The sequence below is a fragment of the Oncorhynchus gorbuscha genome, linkage group LG12 (assembly GCF_021184085.1).
Source record: "Oncorhynchus gorbuscha isolate QuinsamMale2020 ecotype Even-year linkage group LG12, OgorEven_v1.0, whole genome shotgun sequence".
Classification (NCBI taxonomy): Eukaryota; Metazoa; Chordata; class Actinopteri; order Salmoniformes; family Salmonidae; genus Oncorhynchus; species Oncorhynchus gorbuscha.
The window spans coordinates 75,375,814-75,401,205 of NC_060184.1; the positions used below are offsets into that span (position 1 = coordinate 75,375,814).

The following is a 25,392-nucleotide window of genomic DNA, read 5'->3' on the forward strand; positions in this document are numbered from 1 at the left end:
TCTGAGAAAAAGGCATTTATCATGAGTTCAGTTCATTGCTTCACACTCAATACTAGTCAAGCCAGTTGATCAAATGTGTGGTAAAAGGGGGACAGCAGAAAATAGATGGAGGCTCTCAGTTACAACAAGGTTAAACCAGTATCAGACTAAAAATAAAACAAACAAACACATACTAGTAACACACAAAAAATTTAAGAACTTCTAAAAAGCACAGACAATATAAATTAAAAAGTGAGAACTAGGAACAGAACCTCTGAATAATGATAGAATCCTAATAGTAGAATGGTTCAAGTGCAGGAGTTTGCAGGTTTACCCAATTCGAACGTGTTCCAACTACTGTCCCACTTGTCATATGTAGTAACACAAATCCTACAATTCGCTGGCTTTGACTGGCATGGAATAGCTGGTTGACGTGGTGTGTTAGGATTGGCTAACGGCCCCTGTCAGCTTCATCTTCTGCTCAGCGGGAAGTGACTTCATGGCGACCTCGAATTCCTTGGAGTGACGCTGAGCGACGTCTCGGACCAGCATGACCAGGGTGTTCTGAGTTTCTGGAAGACAAAGACCTACGTTGTTATTACATTGTTAGAACGTTATGACAACATTTCTACACAACAAGGTGAGGAAACCTGTCAGGATTTAAAGCTCTCGCCTGTGTCAAGATCCTTGGTTCCCAGGACGTGGCTGGAAGCAGATACTATTGGCTTAATTTGACTCAGGACCTGAGGAGACAACATAAATACTAATATACAAACAGATGGGTGTGTAACAGCACAATCAGATTAGTCAACATGATGGAAGAACACCACTGAAGATCAGCGTACCAGTGCAGGGTTCTGAGAGTAGAGCATGGCCAAGCAGCTGTACACAGTCTTATTCTCCTCCATGTCCTCCTTCAGAGGGAGGCGAGCCAGGAGGGCAGGGAACACCTATGACAGGCAGAGTTAGCTAAGTGAGCATCACTGAGTAACAATCAGTTCATCAACTCATGTGTCTGTATGTCAAAAAGCATGTGGAAAACTCTTACATTGTAAATCTAATATACAGCATTTGGGACATTAAAGAACTGGAGACAAGAATACAGACACAGGTCGCAGATATTCTCAAGAGGGTCCAAATCCTAACATCAGAGCCACTCAAACTTCTACACAAATCTTTGAGTCATGCACAAACCTCAAGGTAGGCAGTGGCCCGGTATTACATCCCATGAATGAATGTGCATAGACAGTACCTGTTCCAGAGGGACACCCTCCATGTTGCTCATGATCATCCTGCAGAGGGCAGCACACAGGTTGTCAATCACCCTCCTGTCCTGTTCTTTAGACAGCAGGTTGGAGAAGAGGGACAGCATCATGGGGTAGTCTCTGGGAGGGACAGGAGTTGAGGAAAAGACCCTGGTCTTCTGGGACATGTCAGTAACATAGTAATATAATCTACTGATATGGTCAGGGCTGGTCAATGTGTCTAGCTTCTCATCAGAACCATATCAGTGATCAATCCTGAACACGCACACATACACTTCATTATTATTGAGGGATACCGTGCGACGAGGGGTCCAGCAGCCTGGGCCAGTGCTCCAAGTGCGAACACGCTGTTGTTGCGAACCTCAGTGTCGCTGTCTCTCACCCCAGCCACTAGGACAGGCAGCAGCTGATTGGACAGTTTGCCAGCACAGGCCCTGCCCCCAGATACGTTGACGAGGGATTGCAGGATCTCTCCGAGCGTGCCCACGGAGAATGAACGGTCGGCCACTGTGTACGACAACTTCTACAGAGGAAGAAATCCACTCATTCAATACATTTAACTACATCTCTAAATAAAAGGTTTATCCTTTCTGTGCTTATGGTGACTTTTTTTGCAAATAAAACTTTAATTGAGGAAATTGTAAAATTTCAACCAAAAATGAACTAGGAATTAGGTCTATTTATCTCTATATTGATGGCTTGTCAACTAGAGTAAATGACTTGTGTTAAGGGAGAAAAGGTGTGGTGATGGTTGTGTTACTCACAGCCTTGTTCATGATGAGCGGCAGCAGCTCGTTGAGATAGGGCTGGAAGGTCTCCGCTGGGACGGCAGAGGCTAGCAGGGGGATCCCCTCGCCGGCAAACTCCTGCAGCATGGCATCATACTCCGCCTAGAACGTTCACATCATACACCTGAAAGTACAGCCAGTCCTGCCGGTGATGGACAGGAGTGGTAAAAGAAAGAGAGGAAGTCTCACCTGCTGCTCTTCATCATCTGCCTCGTCTCCTCCTCCGTCCTGACACACAGTCTGTAGAGGGACGGGGGACGGGGTCAATGGCTTATCAGAATGTTTTCCTATTTTACTGTAGACATTTTTAGGCTAACGCACTAGTCCACTGGAACTGGCCTGAGGGAACACAATGTGTTGTGAAATCTAATGTTATTTTAATTGCATATAACTGCCTACATTTAGCTGGACACCAGGAAGAGTAGCTGCAGCCTTGGCAGGAACTAATGGGGATCCTTAATAAACCCCAGGAAGAGTAGCTGCTGCCTTGGCAGGAACTAATGGGGATCCTTAATAAACCCCAGGAAGAGTAGCTGCTGCCTTGGCAGGAACTAATGGGGATCCTTAATAAACCCCAGGAAGAGTAGCTGCTGCCTTGGCAGGAACTAATGGGGATCCATAATAAATACAAACACATATCCTGATTTCAGAAATCCTAAATGAATTAATCTGGGAAACCCAGCTCAGGCCCAGCTTGGTTGGTCTGGGCTCACCTTCTTCTTGAGCACGTCTCGGATGGCCTGGCTGATCTCCTGCAGGCGCCCGGGGCTCTGCAGTGCCTCCCCCTGGCAGGCCTTCAGCACAGCGTTCATGGCTTCCAGCACGCCCATCACCACTTGGCGCTCACGCTCACTATGGACCGCCTCCAGGAAGCTTGGCAGCACCACCCCCAGCAGCTTCTGCAGGGCTGGACGGAGGAAGAGAAGCATAACTAAATGTTTTGTTTCAGAGAGGTACAAAGAGAGAGAGGTATAACGAGAAAGAAAGGTGTAGATAGAGAGGAATAGAGAGAGAGGTATAAATAGAGATGTAGAGCGAGAGAGGTATAGATAAACACACAGTATCAGTCAAAAGTTTGGACACCTACTCATTCAAGGGTTTTTCGTCATTTTTACTATTTTCTACATGGTACAATAATAGCAAAGACATCAAAACGATGAAATAACACATGGAATCATGTAGTAAAAGAAAAAAATAGTTATATTCGCCTTGATGACAGCTTTGCACTCTCTTGGCATTCTTTCAACCAGCTTCACCTGGAATGCTTTTCCAACAGTCTTGAAGTAGTTCCCACATATGCCGAGCGCTTTCCCTTCACTCGGTCCAACTCATCCCAAACCATCTCAATTGGGTTGAGATTAGGCGATTGTAGAGGCCAGGTCATCTGGTGCAGCACTCCATCACTCTCTTTCTTGGTCAAATAGCCCTTACACTGCCTGGAGGTGTGTTGGTCATTGTCCTGTTGAAAAACAAATAATAGTCCCACTAAGCGCAAACCATATGGGATGGAGTATCGCTGCAGAATACTGTGATAACCATGCTGCTTAAGTGTGCCTCGAAATTCTTAATAAATCACTGGCCCTGTCACCAGCAAAGCACCCCTGCACCATCACACCTCCATGCTTCACGGTGGGAACTACACATGCAGAGATCATCCGTTCACCTACGCTGTGTCTCACAAAGACAACGTGGTTGGAACCAAAAACCTCAAATTTGGAATCAGATCAAAGGACAGATTTCCATCCGTTGTCTTTTAGTGGCGGTTTCTTTGCAGCAATTCGACCAGGAAGGCCTGATTCACAGTCTCCTCTGAACAGTTGATGTTGAGATGTGTTACTTGAACTCTGTGAAGCATTTATTTGGGCTGCAATTTCTGAGGCTGGTAACTAACGAACATATCCTCTGCAGCAGAGGTAACTCTGGGTCTTCCTTTCCTGTGGCGGTCATCATGAGAACCAGTTTCATCATAGCGCTTGATGGTTTTTACGACTGAACTTGAGGAAACTCTGAAAGTCCTTGAAATTTTCCGAATTGACTGACCTTTGTGTCTTAGAAGGAAAGAAATGCCACAAATGAACTTTTAAGAAGGCACAGCTGTTAATTGAAATGCATGAAGCTGGTAGAGAGAATGCCAAGAGTGTGCAAAGCTGTCATCAAGGGTGGCTACTTAGAAGAATCTAAAATATATTTTCATTTGTTTAACACTTTTTGGTTACTACATGATTCCATGTGTGTTATTTCATAGTTTTGATGTTTTCCCTATAATTCTACAATGTAGAAAATAGTAAAAAATAAATAAAAACCCCTGAATGAGTAGGTGTGTCCAAATGTTTGACTGGTACTGTATGTGATGTGTGCTGAGAGAGAGTGCGAGCAAGAGAGAGATACCCTGGTGGTCGGCCTCAGTGGGATTCTCCTGCCACACTTTGTGCTGAGCTCGGCAGAACTGGCCCATGGCCACGAAGGCAGCCCTGCGCACATCCTCGTGGGGAAACTGCGGGGAGGGGGACACAGAATGCATGGTCAGAGAAACAAATGCTAACCCACACACACACACACTGACTGAATGCCCTTCATGGCTCATTACACAGAAGGGGGGGGTGGATGAGCAGTGCTACAGTGCTTACATCACGCAGCTCATAGACCTGCTGAAAGCTGGACTCCAGGAAGGGCTTGAAGGCAGCACTGAAGGGGTGAACAGGAAAGAAAAGGACATCAGTAACTAATGGACTTGACGCTGTCCCAGTGCTCAAAGTGCTAACATTGTATATGAGGGGAAACACACTACATGACCAAAAGTATGTGGACACCCACTCATCGAACAGGTCAGGTGCAGGCCAGCCAAGTTCTTCCACACCAATCTTGACAAACCATTTCTGTATGGACCTCGCTTTGTGCACGGGGGCATTGTCATGCTGAAACAGAAAAGGGCCTTTCCCAAACTGTTGCCACAAAGTTGGAAGCCTAGAATTGTCTAGAATGTCATTGTATGCTGTAGTGTTAAGATTTCCCTTCACTGGAACTAAGGGGCCTGAACCATGAACAGTCCCAGACCATTATTCCTCATCCACCAAACTTTACAGTTGGCACTATGCATTGGGGCAGGTAGCATTCTCCTGGCACCCGCCAAACCCAGATTTGTCCGTCGGACTGCCAGAACCAATTTCATGAAGCTCCCGACGAACAGTTTTTGTGCCGATGTTGCTTCTAGAGGCAGTTTGGAACTCGGTAGTGAATGTTGCAACTGACAGATGATTTTTACACGGTGCTTCAGCACTCGGCGGTCCCGTTCTGTGAGCTTGTGTGGCCTACCACTTCACAGCTGAGCCGCTGTTGCTCCTAGACATTTTCACTTCACAATAACAGCACTTACAGTTAACATGGAAGCTCTCTCAGACTGACTTGTTGGAAAAGTGGCATCCTATGATGGTGTCATGTTGAAAGTCACTGAGTTTTTCAGTAAGGCCATTCTACTGCCAATGTTTGTCTATGTAGATTTCATGGCTGTGTACTAGATTTTATACACCTGTTTGTGGCTGAAATAGCCAAATCCACTCATTTGAAGGGGTGTCCACATACTTTTGTATATATAGTGTATATACAGCATAGGAATGAATATATAACCTTTTTTCAATTTTATTCAACAGAACATTTCAGTTTCTGGGAAGTGAAACGATTGTATACCAGGTCTCCCGGCACAGAGAGGAATGGAGACCAACAATGCCAGATGTCGAATTGCTCATGCACTGACTAATGAACAGTGGAACCAGAGTAGTGGCTGGCTGCTGATACCATGCAGTCCTGAATGAATATAGAGCCTTAATGGTCTGTGACAACCACCACCAAAGATGTCTATGCTCTCGAGTCTTTACCCGGTGTTGAAGGCAATCTCTCCCAGGGCGTCACAGGTGTCCTCCTTCTCATCAATGTAGGCGTTTTCTACACTGAACCTGGGGAATGAAGTGAGAGCACAGAGGTTAGGATGGGGGATGGAGAGGTCCCTCTGCCTAGCTCAGTGCCGGGGAAAACAACATGGTTACCATTGACACCTTTTATGAGAGCTGCCTTGAAAGGCTGCTTTAGGGAGCCTTTGCATTGTGTATGAACATCAAACATCACAAGATCATCATCAACATCTCAGACGTACCCGGCGATGTCTGGGTCCACGTTGTCAGTCCCCTCCTCGTCCAAAATGGTGTCTCCCTGAGCCTCGTCGTCATCATCGTCATCCAGCAGGACAAACGTCTTGTCCTCCTCAAGGTGAGCCTGATCATGGAGAAAAGAAAGAGTTCATCAGAGGATCAATTCTTTCAGACATTATGGATGTGCATATCATGATACCAGGATCAACTCCATTTCAATTCGGTCCATTGAAAATGTCATTACGTATCTATGTGGACTTTTCATTCATGCATTTCATGTCACGTCCTGAATTGGCTGAGTTGAAATGGAATACACCGCCACGTCCTGAGTGGTGAGAATTGGAAGGGTTTGGAGCCATAAAGCCCATTGACTGACCGTGACTCCCTCTGTGGACTTGAGAGACAGAAGCATGATGGTGGTGATGGCAGTGAGGTGTGGGTTCAGACAGTCTGGACTCACTGTGGACACAGCCGAAAACAGGCTGTACCTGCACACACCGAGAGAAAGGCAGAGAGTTGGGCGATATACAAACTAATCTACAAGTCAGAAAACAGCCATGCACTCTGAAAGCCCACCCCAAAAAAGGTTGGCAGGACTTCTACTAGAGTAGCAGTATCTGGCACACAAACACCCGTTAACTACGTACGTGCAGCGGCGCAGGTCTGGGTCATCGATAGAGTTGGTGAGATTGAGTCCCAGCTGAACACACTCTGCAGCCAGGGGGCTGAACACCTCCTTACCTATGGTGCGGGCCAGCACTGACAGAGTATCTGAAAGGACAATGTATACCCATCAATCCCCATTCACAGGTGACTCATAGTTCATTCATCTTGTTTACACAAGACGGGTTCCGATAGCTCAGTTAGTTGGAGCATAGTGCTATGAAATATAAGAGTTTAAAGTTAGAAACCTACCGGGGCCACATATAGTATACTGTCAAGTCTAAGCTGTCAGTCATAATGACTAAAAGTGTCTGCTGAACGACCACATCAAACTGACTAAGCCTTAGAGATAGTTAACCTACCCAGAGCCTGTGTCTGCAGAGACCTCATCTCATCCCTGGTGTCAGTGAGGAAGCCCTTCAGACTCTCAATGACAGGCAGGAAGTAAGGAACTAGCTTCTCTTTGGCTGCATTGGCTGAAAGGAAGAGAGGAGATAATACAGTTAGTGACGTACGCACCACTTGCATCTCAACAGTCTAAAGTGGCTTCCTCTACTTCTGTCCTCTCCATCTGCACTGATCTGAAAACAGTTTTTAAAACAACTGGGACTACCTTTTAGCATTCAGACCAGTGTGGATGAAGGAAGACACAAGCGCTACATTATTGAGATGTAACATGCTCTATTGAAAGGCATTTTGCTGGGTGTTACCTATAGCTCCTATAGCACTGACAGCCAGCTCTTTGAGCTTCAGGTTCTCTGCGTTGCTGAGGGCAGACAACATGGTCTCCATCAGGGTGGGCAGGTAGGGCTCAATCTCTGAACCTGATAGGGGATGGAACACTGTTAGTGAAAATATCTGCACAGAACAGAGATAATGACAAATTCAACCTCATCTTATTTGTACATTGAAAGTAGTCTGGGGACGAGACTAAAAAACAAGAGTCATTGACTGAATATTTGTTTACCTAGCTACAGTTTAGCATTTTATCATCTGAATATAGAACAGAACAGAATCAAATAATAGCAAGAGAGATGGTTATGGATCAGGATAAGGTGAATGGGAGGATCCTCACCCAGGTTTTCCAGGAAGTTCTCCAGGGCGTAGAAGGCCTTGGTGACGTGTCCAATCTTGGCCTGGTTCAGAGCAGACATGTAGCCCAGCAACAGTGGCATCAGCTCAGCACAGTACTTACTGACCTCAGGCTGCAGGTGCTCAGCAAACTGTCCCAGGGCAAAGAGGCCGGCGCTGCGGACCACTTGGTTACTGTCTGACAGACTCTGGCACACCGTCTGCAACATGGACGACAGCATCCTGACAGACAGAGTGGGATTAGCAGGAAAAATACAATCTCTCCATTTGAATAAGAGGAAAAATAAAAACCATGACTGTGGTTTACATCTACATTACACATATTGCCAAATGTAAACCTTTAAAAAAACTAATTTTTTTTGGACACGGAGCCACTGAATAGACATCAGAAACAGCATTGCACAGGGGACTCACTTGGTCCTTATGTGGTCGGCACAGCCCTCGGCCAGCACTGCCAGACACATCAGGCCAGCTTTCCTCTCATAGGGGTTATCACTGGCCAGACATGCTTGAGTCAGCGGCATCTGATGGACACACCATGGGTCAGACATACATACTTACTAAAACCATATGTACGTCTATGCATGGAAATTGGTGTACCTCATTTCAAGACCGCAAATTAGTTTAAAAAAATACTGCTCCTACAATCCTACCGCTATGTCACAGAGATGATAATAATATGAATTGAAATGACTGATTGGCAGGCAAATGATGTATGAAGCAAGTGAGTGTGTTCACTAACCAGTTGGTGGAATAGTTTCTCAGGGGGCATGTGAAGAGCCATGGTGTCAATAACCTGCAAACAAAAATACATTCTATTTCAAACACGCTCTCCGAAAAAACATCACCTGTTTTCTGTGCATGATATATTTTCTGTGCATGATATATACAGTCCAACAACAGAGAATGGAAGTTTACCTGAGCAGCAAAGTGTTTGGGACTCTCGTTGTCAGTGTCGTCCTCATTGCTGTTCTCCTCGTCCTCAGGGTCCTCCCCCCCAGGTGGTGGCGCTGCACTAAGCACGGGGAACACCGTCTGCAGGATGGGATTGAGCAGCTTCTGCTTTAACACTGTCTGAAGGGGAGAGAGAGAACAACCCAGCATACATCACTTGACAAGCTCCACAAAAGGAGAAAGGCTCATCTCTATGGTTTAGTGGTTTCCTCTCCTTCCCTGAAAACACAGGCTAGGGAATTTGCATTCACCTGTCCATTTACTTAGTGAGATGGGGAAAGGAGACAAGGGATGACGCCACTTGAGAGAGACTTTTGACATATACCTCAGTTTAAGGACAAGAGGGCTCACTGGAGGGTGAATCTAGGCCAGGGCATCCATTTTATAACTGGTGACTTTACCTTGCTCTTGAGACGAATGAGAAAAGCAATGCAGGACAGAGCCTTCACACGCAGGGAGTCAGTCAGTGTCGTGTCTGCACTGACCTGAGACACACATACACACATTTCATTGTCAATAAGACAAACCATCACTTTTCCTACAATGGCATGTAAGCAAAAAGTAATTAGAAATATTTTTAGAAGCTCCTTGTTCTCACCTCCAAGCAGAAGTGGACAATTTCAGTGATGTGTGGGACCATGATGGACACCTCGCTCTCCATCAGCTCATCGAACACCTCCATGGCCTCACTGGCCTGATCCTGGTCAACACATAGAAACAGTCTAATAACACCTCCATGGCCTCACTGGCCTGATCAACACATAGAATAACTCCAATCAAGGGACAATAGTGTTTTTCAACAGTCATCCCTGAAGACCGGTGCAGTCACCAGTGGTGCTTAGTGGGGGCTGTCATATTGAACTATTCCCTACCTGGTCTGCCTTGATGAGGTGTCTGAGAGCAATGATCAGTGTTGGGATGAGGGAGCGCATTAGGTTCTGAAAGACAAGACATTTCATTTCAACACAGCAACGAAGGAAACTGGTAGACTAAAACCTCTGTTCACTCCAAAAGGACATCAAATAGATAAGATTGTGGCCTCACCATCTCTTCTGTGCCAGTGTAGGCAGTCATAGCGGTGAGGGTGAGGATGCTGTAGTACATGGCTGTGGGGTTGTCCAGGTCTTGCAGCACGGTGACAAACAGCTGCAGCAGTTGGCGATAGTGGGGCTTGAAGGGCTCCGGATTGGACTCCACCACTTTGCTGAGCAAGAGTAGACCCACCTGAGGGAGACATTTTGATCAATGCATATTCTGACCAATCAGTGAGCAACCATCAAGAGCGCCGGTCAAATCCACGTAAAGCCCAACCTCTCGATGTTCACGTTGTCAGGACAAGCCAACGGAAGCCATCCTTTTATATCCCGTGAATTACAACAAAGATGTTGCAGTTTTTTAGTTCTATCTAAAGAAGCTGATACCTGTCTGTCCATTGGGTTGTTGCTCTTGGTGGACTGGTTGAGGAGTGTGAATAGAGCAGGCCAGCGGTCTGGCGTCTCGTGTTTGACCATCACTGCGCTGAGCTGCGAGAGGGAGTGGCGTACTGTGTGTCTGGAAACAGAGACAGGGGTTATTGTCAAGTTCAGATGTAACAAGTTTCATCGGTGTGTATGGATGAGTTCGTGGTTATGGCCCGATATAGGTTATAGCTATCTGTTTGAAAATCCACTGATATTCTAATAAATCGCGTTTTCCACCTCAAAATAAAATGTGTGACTGTGTGTTTTTATGTAAAGGATAAAATATGCTTACTCTGTCTCCTGCTGGAAGGCTTGCAGGACCACTGCTTTCAAACTATGAAGCAAAAAAAACATCTCAAATACAATAGAAATGTTTAAAAAATAATGCTCAGTGGGAATTCATTCAACAGTCCAAATACAGAGGATTTGAAAATGACTGATTGGGGGGGGGGGGGTTGGACAACAAAGGGCAGCCAACCTCTCTCTGTGATCAGGGCTAATCTTCTTCCAATGCTTCTTCACTCTCATCCGCAACATTACTGCAGCTGACTGGCGGATCTGATGACAGGGGGGAGAGTCAGCGATAAGCCACACAGAGATAACTCATGTAAGGCCCTGGGTTCAACACATCTGGTATCTTCACACAGATGATAGGTGTTAGTGTAACTCATGTGTCACCTACATACCTGCGAGTTCTGGGACTCAGTCATGACAGCACACAACGCTGGGATGATGGCTGGGTCTTTAAAAGCCAGCTTCAGCTGGGCGGTGGCCTGTAGGAGGAAAAACACGTTGGATATGGCGAATACTGACTGAAATAAAGTAAACTAGCCAGGCAGCTAAAACATCAGTGAACTGTCAAGTTTATAAAGTGAGACAGACCATGTAGGAAAAAAACGGTGTTTTAGCCACACTCGTTCGTGACTTAATTTTGATTGCTAATAGTTGTCCATTTTGACAACTAAACGTTAACAGTTTTGATAGCCCGTTGGTGCTTGTTATCAAAGCATGTCAGGGTAAGTGTCAATCCCAATTTCACAGGCTAAATCAGGAGTCTTTACCTGCTGAATAATCGCATTTTCAGGCTCCGTGAGCTGTAAGAGAATCTGCTCTAGTTCCCCAGACATCTTGGCGCTTCCAAAATCTCAAGTGTTTCTGAGAGGTTATTATTCAAAATGATGCGCGAACTGTCACGCTAAAACATGACCATTTGACAGGCATAAACTGGGAGAACGGTCAAAGTATAGCCAGTTTGCTAACTCGACTAATATGTCAACAAATGATCTGTAGCTAGTTAGCAACTCTGCTAGCTATTAGCGTATCAAAACATATCTGGATAATCTTCTCCTCCGCCGATTTAGAGGAACCTCAATTTAGGCGACGGTTGGGATTCGAATCCCAGTCTGGTTCGTTCTATCACAATGCCACGCGGCACAGAACCAACCCAGGGAGTTCCACGTGAACAGCCTCGTTAAAAGGGCCACATTCTGGAACGCCGTTTTGAAAATAAATAACACTGTTTGATGTGTCAAATCAACTCTAGTTGACGTCCCAAATAACACGATTTGACGTCCCAAATAACACTGTTTGATGTGTCAAATCAACTCTAGTTGACGTCCCAAATAACACTATTTGATGTGTCAAATCAACTCTAGTTGACGTCCCAAATAACACTATTTGACGTCCCAAACAACTCTATTTGACGTCCCAAACAACTATTTGACGTCCCAAACAACTCTATTTGACGTCCCAAATAACACTAGTTGACGTCCCAAATAACACTATTTGACGTCCCAAACAACACTATTTGACGTCCCAAACAACTCTATTTGACGTCCCAAATAACACTATTTGACGTCCCAAATAACACTATTTGACGTGTCAAATAAGCTTGTTTGACCACCCAGGACCTGAATATGACTGCACGTCACATAATTTAACGAATTCATACATTTAAAAAAAATGTTTACTAGTTATTACACATTGATTACACTATCACAAAGATGACATGTTTAATTGGAAAGAAAAACTAATATCAATTAATAAAAGATTGGGACTGTGGAAAGTAAGGCGACTATCTTTTAGTGGGAAGGTGCTAGTGCTGAAGGCGGACATTCTGCCTTCATTACTTCACCTTGCCTATGTGTTTCCCATGCCGGTGTCCCTAAGAAAAACTTTCATACTGTTTAATTTCTTTTGGGGGGGGATATGAGTACATCCGTAGAGATCGGATGTACCTTGCCTATAGAGGATTTCCCTCATATTCCTCTCAAGCTAGATGCGTTGTTCTACTCAAACCTTTGTCGTCTTCTGTACACAAATGTCACATTTTAATCAAATTCTTGCTGTCTGTACCGTTAAGATTCATGGTGAAGTGGGATAATAGTAAGCCAAAAGCTGAAATTATCACGTTACATTTTAAGAAAATAGTGGAATGGGCAAGGAAAACCCCTGTCTGCAAAGTTAAAGAAAATGTAATCAACCACAGATTGCTATACGCAAAATTAATAGAAAATTGTCGTCCTAGAGACATATTACCAATATCGCCTTCCACCTGGATACGGACACAATTAAAAGGGTTAGATAACAGACTGAAAGATTTTAATTGGCTTGTTTTACACAGACGTCTTCCGGTCCGTTCAACTTTATACGATCATAATTTGACTCTGAATAAATTCTGTCCCGGGGACAATTGTTTCGCAATTGAAACAATTGCCCATGTTTTATGGGAATGTTCTTTTGCTCAATTAGTGTGGGGAAAAAGTAAACATTTTTTGGAGATTTAAAAAAACATTGATTATGAAGGGGTTGCCAAACTTGAAATAAAAAATGTGGAAAGGGTGCAATTATTTGCATTAGTGACTCTGGTGTCCCTTATCAAGACCAAACTTTGGGAGGCCAGATGTGGCGCAGTTAATGACACCCTCAAGTGGTCACCGACGGGATTGGTTCAATTTATAAAACAGGAAGTTTGGAAAAGAATACAATTCGAAATAGATAAGGGGGGCATTGCATCAGTAAAACAGAGATGGAAAGGGATTTACCCGTCATTGTAAATGCTTTTATAACCGATATATAATTGTATTACATAGGTACAATTGGAATGTAAATTAAGCCTTTGTAGATATTTTATATACACTGAGGTTTATCCAGAGTGCATTTTGGCATTGTATATATTTTTATTTATAGAATTGTTTGTATTGTTTTTGGAGATTGTTAGAGGCATGTTAATCTTGAATATAGGCCAATAATACTGGTCAGGTTCTGCAGAACAGCACTTTTTTTAGGAGTTTTGATATTCTTATATTGTTACGGTACCTTTTGATACTGTTTGTAAGTATCCATGTTGTGTACAACGTTATGCACTAAATTTGTAAATATATTTTAATGTGAAATGAAAATTAAAATTATTTTTTCACAAAAAAAAAACACTTATTTAATGTCACAACGATTCATCGATACGTATGCTAAAGTTGAATCGAGCACCTACACAGTGCTGGTCATAAAAAGAGCTAGCTGGCTCATGGATGCAAACAATGTTCATCCCCAAAAGCATAGCAAAAACAACAACCTGTTTCAGTAGCTATATAGTTAGCTAGCTAACTATATAGCTTGGGGTCATCTAAAATAACCCTCATTTACAAGACAGTTCTTATTTGATTAATGGTCAGACCCATTATGTGAAGCTAGCCACAATAAGGATTAACCACAATAGTTGACTTTTGCAGTTAGCCTCTAAAATAAAATTGTCATTGACAGTGATGCAAATAGTAGAATTATGCCATAATTGAATAGCTCATGCTAAACGAGGTTGAGTATTATATAAAATCAACAAAAAACTATTTGACAAAAATCTTTTGAAATCACACTGGATTTATTAAACGTTAGAATTGCATTGGGGCCATACTTATTTCACTGCACAGCCTTACCTATGGATTGTATTTCAATGACATGGGGTATCAGTCTACTCAGTGACACCCAGAGAACATTACTGTCGTAGCTCTTATTGTGGGACTCTGAAAATACTGTGAATTGAGCCACATTTAATATCAACCTATGTGTATTAAACACTATTCCAGGGTAAAAACAATATTGTGACGATGTTTTGGAGTCTGATAACTCTGAGGAGGACGTGGTGAAAATATTTATTGGGTATTGAGTAGACTGATACCCCATTTTATTGATCCTCACCCCTTAGGTAAAGCTGTATAGTGCAATATGAATGTCAATACACACAATAGGCTGACTGGGGAAGTGATTTCACAGTCACAGTCCTGCAATAAGAGCTACAACACTAACATTTGCGTAAACTCTTCACAGTTGTGTTCTGTGGGTGTCACCAAGTAGGCTGATACCCCATTTCATTGCTTCACATTCCAACCTTGTTTAACCTTATCTAGTCTAAATATGGCATGATTCCACCATGGTTATCTTCTGCATCACATTCAAATTGGTACTTTTATTTTGAAGGCACACCGCAAATTCCACCATTGTGCCTAATCCTTATTGTGGCTAGCTTCACAACCCGGTCCCGGTCCGAGCTGGCTGCTTATAACGTTAACTTTGGGCAACAGGGTTTAGTAGCTGTCGAGCTATTTATTTTCATGAACTGAAGTTTAATGTCAATAGGCAAACAACAAGCGACTACCTTGCTAATACTTACAAGGATTCCTAAATCATTGCTAAGAATAATGAAAATAACTGCAGTTTCTACTGGTCATTGTTTTCAGGCTGGTTGTATTGGTGTTAGCCAGGTACCAAGCTAAAGCTAGCTAGCTACCCCAGAAGTTGCAGTCCAACACAACATTCTACAATTAAACTGTTATTTGTCAAATTATGAGATTATTTAACGTGTCAAATAGTGTTATTTGACGTGTACCTTTTTTGACACCCAAACGGTGTTCCATATCACATTGAAATACACATCAACATCAGCTTTACAAGTGTAGAGCGCCTGTTTTGGGGCGAAAATGATCAACATTGTTTGTGAACAAACTACCGTAGAATATTCTTGCATGAGTGCGTGTCTAATTAGACACGTTTTCAATTTGTAAAAACGTTGTTGTAGTTGAGCACGTCTCAATTGACATGCATAGTAGTATGAAGTGACAATTCGCACCTTTTAATAAAGGTCACAAAAGAGACATGGACACTAAAGAAATCGAGGAGTTTGCAGGTTTACCCAATTTGAACGTGTTCCAACTACTGTCCCACTTGTCATATGTAGTAACACAAATCCTACAATTCGCTGGCTTTGACTGGCATGGAATAGCTGGTTGACGTGGTGTGTTAGGATTGGCTAACGGCCCCTGTCAGCTTCATCTTCTGCTCAGCGGGAAGTGACTTCATGGCGACCTCGAATTCCTTGGAGTGACGCTGAGCGACGTCTCGGAGCAGCATGACCAGGGTGTTCTGAGTTTCTGGAAGACAAAGACCTACGTTGTTATTACATTGTTAGAACGTTATGACAACATTTCTACACAACAAGGTGAGGAAACCTGTCAGGATTTAAAGCTCTCGCCTGTGTCAAGATCCTTGGTTCCCAGGACGTGGCTGGAAGCAGATACTATTGGCTTAATTTGACTCAGGACCTGAGGAGACAACATAAATACTAATATACAAACAGATGGGTGTGTAACAGCACAATCAGATTAGTCAACATGATGGAAGAACACCACTGAAGATCAGCGTACCAGTGCAGGGTTCTGAGAGTAGAGCATGGCCAAGCAGCTGTACACAGTCTTATTCTCCTCCATGTCCTCCTTCAGAGGGAGGCGAGCCAGGAGGGCAGGGAACACCTATGACAGGCAGAGTTAGCTAAGTGAGCATCACTGAGTAACAATCAGTTCATCAACTCATGTGTCTGTATGTCAAAAAGCATGTGGAAAACTCTTACATTGTAAATCTAATATACAGCATTTGGGACATTAAAGAACTGGAGACAAGAATACAGACACAGGTCGCAGATATTCTCAAGAGGGTCCAAATCCTAACATCAGAGCCACTCAAACTTCTACACAAATGAGTCATGCACAAACCTCAAGGTAGGCAGTGGCCCGGTATTACATCCCATGAATGAATGTGCATAGACAGTACCTGTTCCAGAGGGACACCCTCCATGTTGCTCATGATCATCCTGCAGAGGGCAGCACACAGGTTGTCAATCACCCTCCTGTCCTGTTCTTTAGACAGCAGGTTGGAGAAGAGGGACAGCATCATGGGGTAGTCTCTGGGAGGGACAGGAGTTGAGGAAAAGACCCTGGTCTTCTGGGACAGGTCAGTAATATAATAATAGAATCTACTGATATGGTCAGGGCTGGTCAATGTGTCTAGCTTCTCATCAGAACCATATCAGTGATCAATCCTGAACACGCACACATACACTTCATTATTATTGAGGGATAGCGTGCGACGAGGGGTCCAGCAGCCTGGGCCAGTGCTCCCAGTGCGAACACGCCTGGAGGTGTGTTGGTCATTGTCCTGTTGAAAAACAAATAATAGTCCCACTAAGCGCAAACCATATGGGATGGAGTATCGCTGCAGAATACTGTGATAACCATGCTGCTTAAGTGTGCCTCGAAATTCTTAATAAATCACTGGCCCTGTCACCAGCAAAGCACCCCTGCACCATCACACCTCCATGCTTCACGGTGGGAACTACACATGCAGAGATCATCCGTTCACCTACGCTGTGTCTCACAAAGACAACGTGGTTGGAAGCAAAAACCTCAAATTTGGAATCAGATCAAAGGACAGATTTCCATCCGTTGTCTTTTAGTGGCGGTTTCTTTGCAGCAATTCGACCAGGAAGGCCTGATTCACAGTCTCCTCTGAACAGTTGATGTTGAGATGTGTTACTTGAACTCTGTGAAGCATTTATTTGGGCAGCAATTTCTGAGGCTGGTAACTAACGAACATATCCTCTGCAGCAGAGGTAACTCTGGGTCTTCCTTTCCTGTGGCGGTCATCATGAGAACCAGTTTCATCATAGCGCTTGATGGTTTTTACGACTGAACTTGAGGAAACTTTGAAAGTCCTTGAAATTTTCCGAATTGACTGACCTTCGTGTCTTAGAAGGAAAGAAATGCCACAAATTAACTTTTAACAAGGCACAGCTGTTAATTGAAATGCATGAAGCTGGTAGAGAGAATGCCAAGAGTGTGCAAAGCTGTCATCAAGGGTGGCTACTTAGAAGAATCTAAAATATATTTTCATTTGTTTAACACTTTTTTGGTTACTACATGATTCCATGTGTGTTATTTCATAGTTTTGTTGTTTTCCCTATAATTCTACAATGTAGAAAATAAAGAAAAACCCCTGAATGAGTAGGTGTGTCCAAATGTTTGACTGGTACTTACTGTATGTGATGTGTGCTGAGAGAGAGTGCGAGCAAGAGAGAGATACCCTGGTGGTCGGCCTCAGTGGGATTCTCCTGCCACACTTTGTGCTGAGCTCGGCAGAACTGGCCCATGGCCACGAAGGCAGCCCTGCGCACATCCTCGTGGGGAAACTGCGGGGAGGGGGACACAGAATGCATGGTCAGAGAAACAAATGCTAACCCACACACACACACTGACTGAATGCCCTTCATGGCTCATTACACAGAAGGAGGGGGTGGATGAGCAGTGCTACAGTGCTTACATCACGCAGCTCATAGACCTGCTGAAAGCTGGACTCCAGGAAGGGCTTGAAGGCAGCACTGAAGGGGTGAACAGGAAAGAAAAGGACATCAGTAACTAATGGACTTGACGCTGTCCCAGTGCTCAAAGTGCTAACATTGTATATGAGGGGAAATACACTACATGACCAAAAGGTCAGGTGCAGGCCAGCCAAGTTCTTCCACACCAATCTTGACAAACCATTTCTGTATGGACCTCGCTTTGTGCACGGGGGCATTGTCATGCTGAAACAGAAAAGGGCCTTTCCCAAACTTTTGCCACAAAGTTGGAAGCACAGAATTGTCTAGAATGTCATTGTATGCTGTAGCGTTAAAATTTCCCTTCACTGGAACTAAGGGGCCTGAACCATGAACAGTCCCAGACCATTATTCCTCATCCACCAAACTTTACAGTTGGCACTATGCATTGGGGCAGGTAGCATTCTCCTGGCATCCGCCAAACCCAGATTTGTCCGTCGGACTGCCAGAACCAATTTCATGAAGCTCCCGACGAACAGTTTTTGTGCTGATGTTGCTTCTAGAGGCAGTTTGGAACTCGGTAGTGAATGTTGCAACTGACAATGTTTTTTACACGGTGCTTCAGCACTCGGCGGTCCCGTTCTGTGAGCTTGTGTGGCCTACCACTTCACAGCTGAGCCGTTGTTGCTCCTAGACATTTTCACTTCACAATAACAGCACTTACAGTTAACATGGAAGCTCTCTCAGACTGACTTGTTGGAAAAGTGGCATCCTATGATGGTGTCATGTTGAAAGTCACTGAGTTTTTCAGTAAGGCCATTCTACTGCCAATGTTTGTCTATGTAGATTTCATGGCTGTGTACTAGATTTTATACACCTGTTTGTGGCTGAAATAGCCAAATCCACTCATTTGAAGGGGTGTCCACATACTTTTGTATATATAGTGTATATACTGCATAGGAATGAATATATAACCTTTTTTCAATTTTATTCAACAGAACATTTCAGTTGCTGGGAAGTGAAACGATTGTATACCAGGTCTCCCGGCACAGAGAGGAATGGAGACCAACAATGCCAGATGTCGAATTGCTCATGCACTGACTAATGAACAGTGGAACCAGAGTAGTGGCTGGCTGCTGATACCATGCAGTCCTGAATGAATATAGAGCCTTAATGGTCTGTGACAACCACCACCAAAGATGTCTATGCTCTCGAGTCTTTACCCGGTGTTGAAGGCAATCTCTCCCAGGGCGTCATAGGTGTCCTCCTTCTCATCAATGTAGGCGTTTTCTACACTGAACCTGGGGAATGAAGTGAGAGCACAGAGGTTAGGATGGGGGATGGAGAGGTCCCTCTGCCTAGCTCAGTGCCGGGGAAAACAACATGGTTACCATTGACACCTTTTATGAGAGCTGCCTTGAAAGGCTGCTTTAGGGAGCCTTTGCATTGTGTATGAACATCAAACATCACAAGATCATCATCAACATCTCAGACGTACCCAGCGATGTCTGGGTCCACGTTGTCAGTCCCCTCCTCGTCCAAAATGGTGTCTCCCTGAGCCTCGTCGTCATCATCGTCATCCAGCAGGACAAACGTCTTGTCCTCCTCAAGGTGAGCCTGATCATGGAGAAAAGAAAGAGTTCATCAGAGGATCAATTCTTTCAGACATTATGGATGTGCATATCATGATACCAGGATCAACTTCATTTCAATTCGGTCCATTGAAAATGTCATTACGTATCTATGTGGACTTTTCATTCATGCATTTCATGTCACATCCTGAATTGGCTGAGTTGAAATGGAATACACCGCCACGTCCTGAGTGGTGAGAATTGGAAGGTTTTGGAGCCATAAAGCCCATTGACTGACCGTGACTCCCTCTGTGGACTTGAGAGACAGAAGCATGATGGTGGTGATGGCAGTGAGGTGTGGGTTCAGACAGTCTGGACTCACTGTGGACACAGCCGAAAACAGGCTGTACCTGCACACACCGAGAGAAAGGCAGAGAGTTGGGCGATATACAAACTAATCTACAAGTCAGAAAACAGCCATGCACTCTGATAGCCCACCCCAAAAAAGGTTGGCAGGACTTCTACTAGAGAGTAGCAGTATCTGGCACACAAACACCCGTTAACTACGTACGTGCAGCGGCGCAGGTCTGGGTCATCGATAGCGTTGGTGAGATTGAGTCCCAGCTGAACACACTCTGCAGCCAGGGGGCTGAACACCTCCTTACCTATGGTGCGGGCCAGCACTGACAGAGTATCTGAAAGGACAATGTATACCCATCAATCCCCATTCACAGGTGACTCATAGTTCATTCATCTTGTTTACACAAGACGGGTTCTGATAGCTCAGTTAGTTGGAGCATAGTGCTATGAAATATAAGAGTTTAAAGTTAGAAACCTACCGGGCCACATATAGTATACTGTCAAGTCTAAGCTGTCAGTCATATTGACTAAAAGTGTCTGCTGAACGACCACATCAAACTGACTAAGCCTTAGAGAAAGTTAACCTACCCAGAGCCTGTGTCTGCAGAGACCTCATCTCATCCCTGGTGTCAGTGAGGAAGCCCTTCAGACTCTCAATGACAGGCAGGAAGTAAGGAACTAGCTTCTCTTTGGCTGCATTGGCTGAAAGGAAGAGAGGAGTTAATACAGTTAGTGACGTACGCACCACTTGCATCTCAACAGTCTAAAGTGGCTTCCTCTACTTCTGTCCTCTCCATCTGCACTGATCTGAAAACAGTTTTTAAAACAACTGGGACTACATTTTAGCTTTCAGACCAGTGTGGATGAAGGAAGACACAAGCGCTACATTATTGAGATGTAACATGCTCTATTGAAAGGCATTTTGCTGGGTGTTACCTATAGCTCCTATAGCACTGACAGCCAGCTCTTTGAGCTTCAGGTTCTCTGCGTTGCTGAGGGCAGACAACATGGTCTCCATCAGGGTGGGCAGGTAGGGCTCAATCTCTGAACCTGATAGGGGATGGAACACTGTTAGTGAAAATATCAGCACAGAACAGAGATAATGACAAATTCAACCTCATCTTATTTGTACATTGAAAGTAGTCTGGGGACGAGACTAAAAAACAAGAGTCATTGACTGAATATTTGTTTACCTAGCTACAGTTTAGCATTTTATTATCTGAGTATAGAACAGAACAGAATCAAATAATAGCAAGAGAGATGGTTATGGATCAGGATAAGGTGAATGGGAGGATCCTCACCCAGGTTTTCCAGGAAGTTCTCCAGGGCGTAGAAGGCCTTGGTGACGTGTCCAATCTTGGCCTGGTTCAGAGCAGACATGTAGCCCAGCAACAGTGGCATCAGCTCAGCACAGTACTTACTGACCTCAGGCTGCAGGTGCTCAGCAAACTGTCCCAGGGCAAAGAGGCCGGCGCTGCGGACCACTTGGTTACTGTCTGACAGACTCTGGCACACCGTCTGCAACATGGACGACAGCATCCTGACAGACAGAGTGGGATTAGCAGGAAAAATACAATCTCTCCATTTGAATAAGAGGAAAAATAAAAACCATGACTGTGGTTTATATCTACATTACACACATTGCCAAATGTAAACCTTTAAAAAAACTCTTTTTTTTGGACACGAAGCCACTGAATAGACATCAGAAACAGCATTGCACAGGGGACTCACTTGGTCCTTATGTGGTCGGCACAGCCCTCGGCCAGCACTGCCAGACACATCAGGCCAGCTTTCCTCTCATAGGGGTTATCACTGGCCAGACATGCTTGAGTCAGCGGCATCTGATGGACACACCATGGGTCAGACATACATACTTACTAAAACCATATGTACTTCTATGCATGGAAATTGGTGTACCTCATTTCAAGACCGCAAATTAGTTAAAAGAAATACTGCTGCTACAATCCTACCGCTATGTCACAGAGATGATAATAATATGAATTGAAATGACTGATTGGCAGGCAAATGATGTATGAAGCAAGTGAGTGTGTTCACTAACCAGTTGGTGGAATAGTTTCTCAGGGGGCATGTGAAGAGCCATGGTGTCAATAACCTGCAAACAAAAATACATTCTATTTCAAACACGCTCTCCGAAAAAACATCACCTGTTTTCTGTGCATGATATATTTTCTGTGCTTGATATATACAGTCCAACAACAGAGAATGGAAGTTTACCTGAGCAGCAAAGTGTTTGGGACTCTCGTTGTCAGTGTCGTCCTCATTGCTGTTCTCCTCGTCCTCAGGGTCCTCCCCCCCAGGTGGTGGCGCTGCACTAAGCACGGGGGAACACCGTCTGCAGGATGGGATTGAGCAGCTTCTGCTTTAACACTGTCTGAAGGGGAGAGAGAGAACAACCCAGCATGCATCACTTGACAAGCTCCACAAAAGGAGAAAGGCTCATCTCTATGGTTTAGTGGTTTCCTCTCCTTCCCTGAAAACACAGGCTAGGGAATTTGCATTCACCTGTCCATTTACTTAGTGAGATGGGGAAAGGAGACAAGGGATGACGCCACTTGAGAGAGACTTTTGACATATACCTCAGTTTAAGGACAAGAGGGCTCACTGGAGGGTGAATCTAGGCCAGGGCATCCATTTTATAACTGGTGACTTTACCTTGCTCTTGAGACGAATGAGAAAAGCAATGCAGGACAGAGCCTTCACACGCAGGGAGTCAGTCAGTGTCGTGTCTGCACTGACCTGAGACACACATACACACATTTCATTGTCAATAAGACAAACCATCACTTTTCCTACAATGGCATGTAAGCAAAAAGTAATTAGAAATATTTTTAGAAGCTCCTTGTTCTCACCTCCAAGCAGAAGTGGACAATTTCAGTGATGTGTGGGACCATGATGGACACCTCGCTCTCCATCAGCTCATCGAACACCTCCATGGCCTCACTGGCCTGATCCTGGTCAACACATAGAAACAGTCTAATAACACCTCCATGGCCTCACTGGCCTGATCCTGGTCAACACATAGAAACAGTCTAATAACACCTCCATGGCCTCACTGGCCTGATCAACACATAGAATAACTCCAATCAAGGGACAATAGTGTTTTTCAACAGTCATCCCTGAAGACCGGTGCAGTCACCAGTGGTGCTTAGTGGGGGCTGACATATTGAACTATTCCCTACCTGGTCTGCCTTGATGAGGTGTCTGAGAGCAATGATCAGTGTTGGGATGAGGGAGCGCATTAGGTTCTGAAAGACAAGACATTTCATTTCAACACAGCAACGAAGGAAACTGGTAGACTAAAACCTCTGTTCACTCCAAAAGGACATCAAATAGATAATATTGTGGCCTCACCATCTCTTCTGTGCCAGTGTAGGCAGTCATAGCGGTGAGTGTGAGGATGCTGTAGTACATGGCTGTGGGGTTGTCCAGGTCTTGCAGCACGGTGCCAAACAGCTGCAGCAGTTGGCGATAGTGGGGCTTGAAGGGCTCCGGATTGGACTCCACCACTTTGCTGAGCAAGAGTAGACCCACCTGAGGGAGACATTTTGATCAATGCATATTCTGACCAATCAGTGAGCAACCATCAAGAGCGCCGGTCAAATCCACGTAAAGCCCAACCTCTCGATGTTCACGTTGTCAGGACAAGCCAACTGAAGCCATCCTTTTATATCCCGTGAATTACAACAAAGATGTTGCAGTTTTTTAGTTCTATCTAAAGAAGCTGATACCTGTCTGTCCATTGGGTTGTTGCTCTTGGTGGACTGGTTGAGGAGTGTGAATAGAGCAGGCCAGCGGTCTGGCGTCTCGTGTTTGACCATCACTGCGCTGAGCTGCGAGAGGGAGTGGCGTACTGTGTGTCTGGAAACAGAGACAGGGGTTATTGTCAAGTTCAGATGTAACAAGTTTCATCGGTGTGTATGGATGAGTTAGTGGTTATGGCCCGATATAGGTTATAGCTATCTGTTTGAAAATCCTCTGATATTCTAATAAATCGCGTTTTCCACCTCAAAATAAAATGTGTGACTGTGTTTTTATGTAAAGGATAAAATATGCTTACTCTGTCTCCTGCTGGAAGGCTTGCAGGACCACTGCTTTCAAACTATGAAGCAAAAAAAACATCTCAAATACAATAGAAATGTTTAAAAAAGAATGCTCAGTGGGAATTCATTCAACAGTCCAAATACAGAGGAATTGAAAATGACTGATTGGGGGGGGGGGGATTGGACAACAAAGGGCAGCCAACCTCTCTCTGTGATCAGGGCTAATCTTCTTCCAATGCTTCTTCACTCTCATCCGCAACATTACTGCAGCTGACTGGCGGATCTGATGACAGGGGGGAGAGTCAGCGATAAGCCACACAAAGATAACTCATGTAAGGCCCTGGGTTCAACACATCTGGTATCTTCACACAGATGATAGGTGTTAGTGTAACTCATGTGTCACCTACATACCTGCGAGTTCTGGGACCCAGTCATGACAGCACACAACTCTGGGATGATGGCTGGGTCTTTAAAAGCCAGCTTCAGCTGGGCGGTGGCCTGTAGGAGGAAAAACATGTTGGATATGGCGAATACTGACTGAAATAAAGTAAACTAGCCAGGCAGCTAAAACATCAGTGAACTGTCAAGTTTATAAAGTGAGACAGACCATGTAGGAAAATAACTGTGTTTTAGCCACACTCGTTCGTGACATAATTTGGTACACAGTACACAATATTGCCGTAAACCCCCGAGTTGCCTTATTGCTATTATAAACTGGTTACAAAAGTAATTAGAAACAGTAAACAATTACCTGTGGTATAAGGTGTGATATACGACAGCTTTCAGCCAATCAGCATTCCAACAACCCGGTTTATAATAAGTATTTCTCCCTTCATTGGTGCAGCAAAACCAAACGTTCACACAATCCGATTTTAACCTTTTAACAATCAAATAAAGTTCTACCCACAAACTGCTGAGAATAGATAGGCTTCAGTCACATTTGCCATAACATGCAGTTACATTTATCTGTGTTGTTTTGGGCATCTACAAAGGATGCTAAATGAAAGCAAAATAAAAAATAGCCCTATGATTTATATATTAAATGCATTTAGAATAAAAAATAATTTAGGATACATCTTCTATTCACTTGCCTGCCCTCCCCCCCCAACAAGCCTCCCACCACCCCCATCCCCCAAAACACACACCCCACTCTACCCCCCTATCACCCCCATCCCCCTCTACCCCCCCTCTGCCCAGGTAGAGATCAGTACAGCTCTGAAGAGACACTTTATGGCAGGGATGTGAGAGAATGAACATTATTATAAATTAGGCTTTACACATAGAATTGATATGACTCTATGATTGAAATTTCAATTATAGAGCTAACGAATTAAAATATAAGAGAAGCAGACTAAGCAGAAAACTGTACTCATTAAACCAACACATTATTCAAAGGTTGAGAGAGGATAAAATATGGGATA

The 25,392-nt window shown here is 44.3% G+C and overlaps 1 protein-coding gene and 1 pseudogene across 2 annotated transcripts; both read right to left on the reverse strand.

Moving 5' to 3' along the window:
* LOC123991395 (importin-4-like) lies at positions 1 to 15,663 on the reverse strand. Of its 2 annotated transcripts, none has more exons than XM_046292957.1 (29): positions 15,526 to 15,663; positions 11,030 to 11,116; positions 10,822 to 10,901; positions 10,636 to 10,677; positions 10,305 to 10,434; positions 9,928 to 10,107; positions 9,756 to 9,821; positions 9,482 to 9,583; positions 9,285 to 9,368; positions 8,848 to 9,003; positions 8,672 to 8,725; positions 8,344 to 8,453; positions 7,913 to 8,151; positions 7,548 to 7,661; positions 7,200 to 7,313; positions 6,822 to 6,945; positions 6,551 to 6,662; positions 6,180 to 6,298; positions 5,905 to 5,982; positions 4,660 to 4,717; positions 4,421 to 4,526; positions 2,746 to 2,939; positions 2,222 to 2,272; positions 2,009 to 2,134; positions 1,541 to 1,767; positions 1,232 to 1,364; positions 825 to 929; positions 653 to 722; positions 1 to 551 (listed from the first exon to the last, which is right to left on the reverse strand). In XM_046292957.1, the coding sequence occupies exons 1-29, from the start codon at positions 15,562 to 15,564 to the stop codon at positions 421 to 423; spliced, it is 3,231 nt and encodes a 1,076-aa protein (XP_046148913.1). In that variant the 5' UTR covers positions 15,565 to 15,663; the 3' UTR covers positions 1 to 420. The 2 variants fall into 2 exon arrangements, with proteins under 2 accessions (XP_046148913.1, XP_046148912.1); XM_046292956.1 differs by lacking the exon at positions 15,526 to 15,663 and adding an exon at positions 11,405 to 11,933.
* Positions 15,633 to 24,513, reverse strand: LOC123990426 (annotated as a pseudogene).
* Positions 24,514 to 25,392: the final 879 nt, after the last annotated feature.

Coding starts and splice junctions, on each gene's coding strand:
- LOC123991395 (XM_046292956.1), bottom strand. CDS start 11,470: ATGTCTGGGGAACTAGAGCAGATTCTCTTACAGCTCACGGAGCCTGAA. Junction 8,454..8,671: donor AGAAACTATTCCACCAACTG/GTTAGTGAACAC, acceptor TGTGTCCATCAG/ATGCCGCTGACTCAAGCATG. Junction 6,299..6,550: donor AGTCCACAGAGGGAGTCACG/GTCAGTCAATGG, acceptor CTCCATGATCAG/GCTCACCTTGAGGAGGACAA.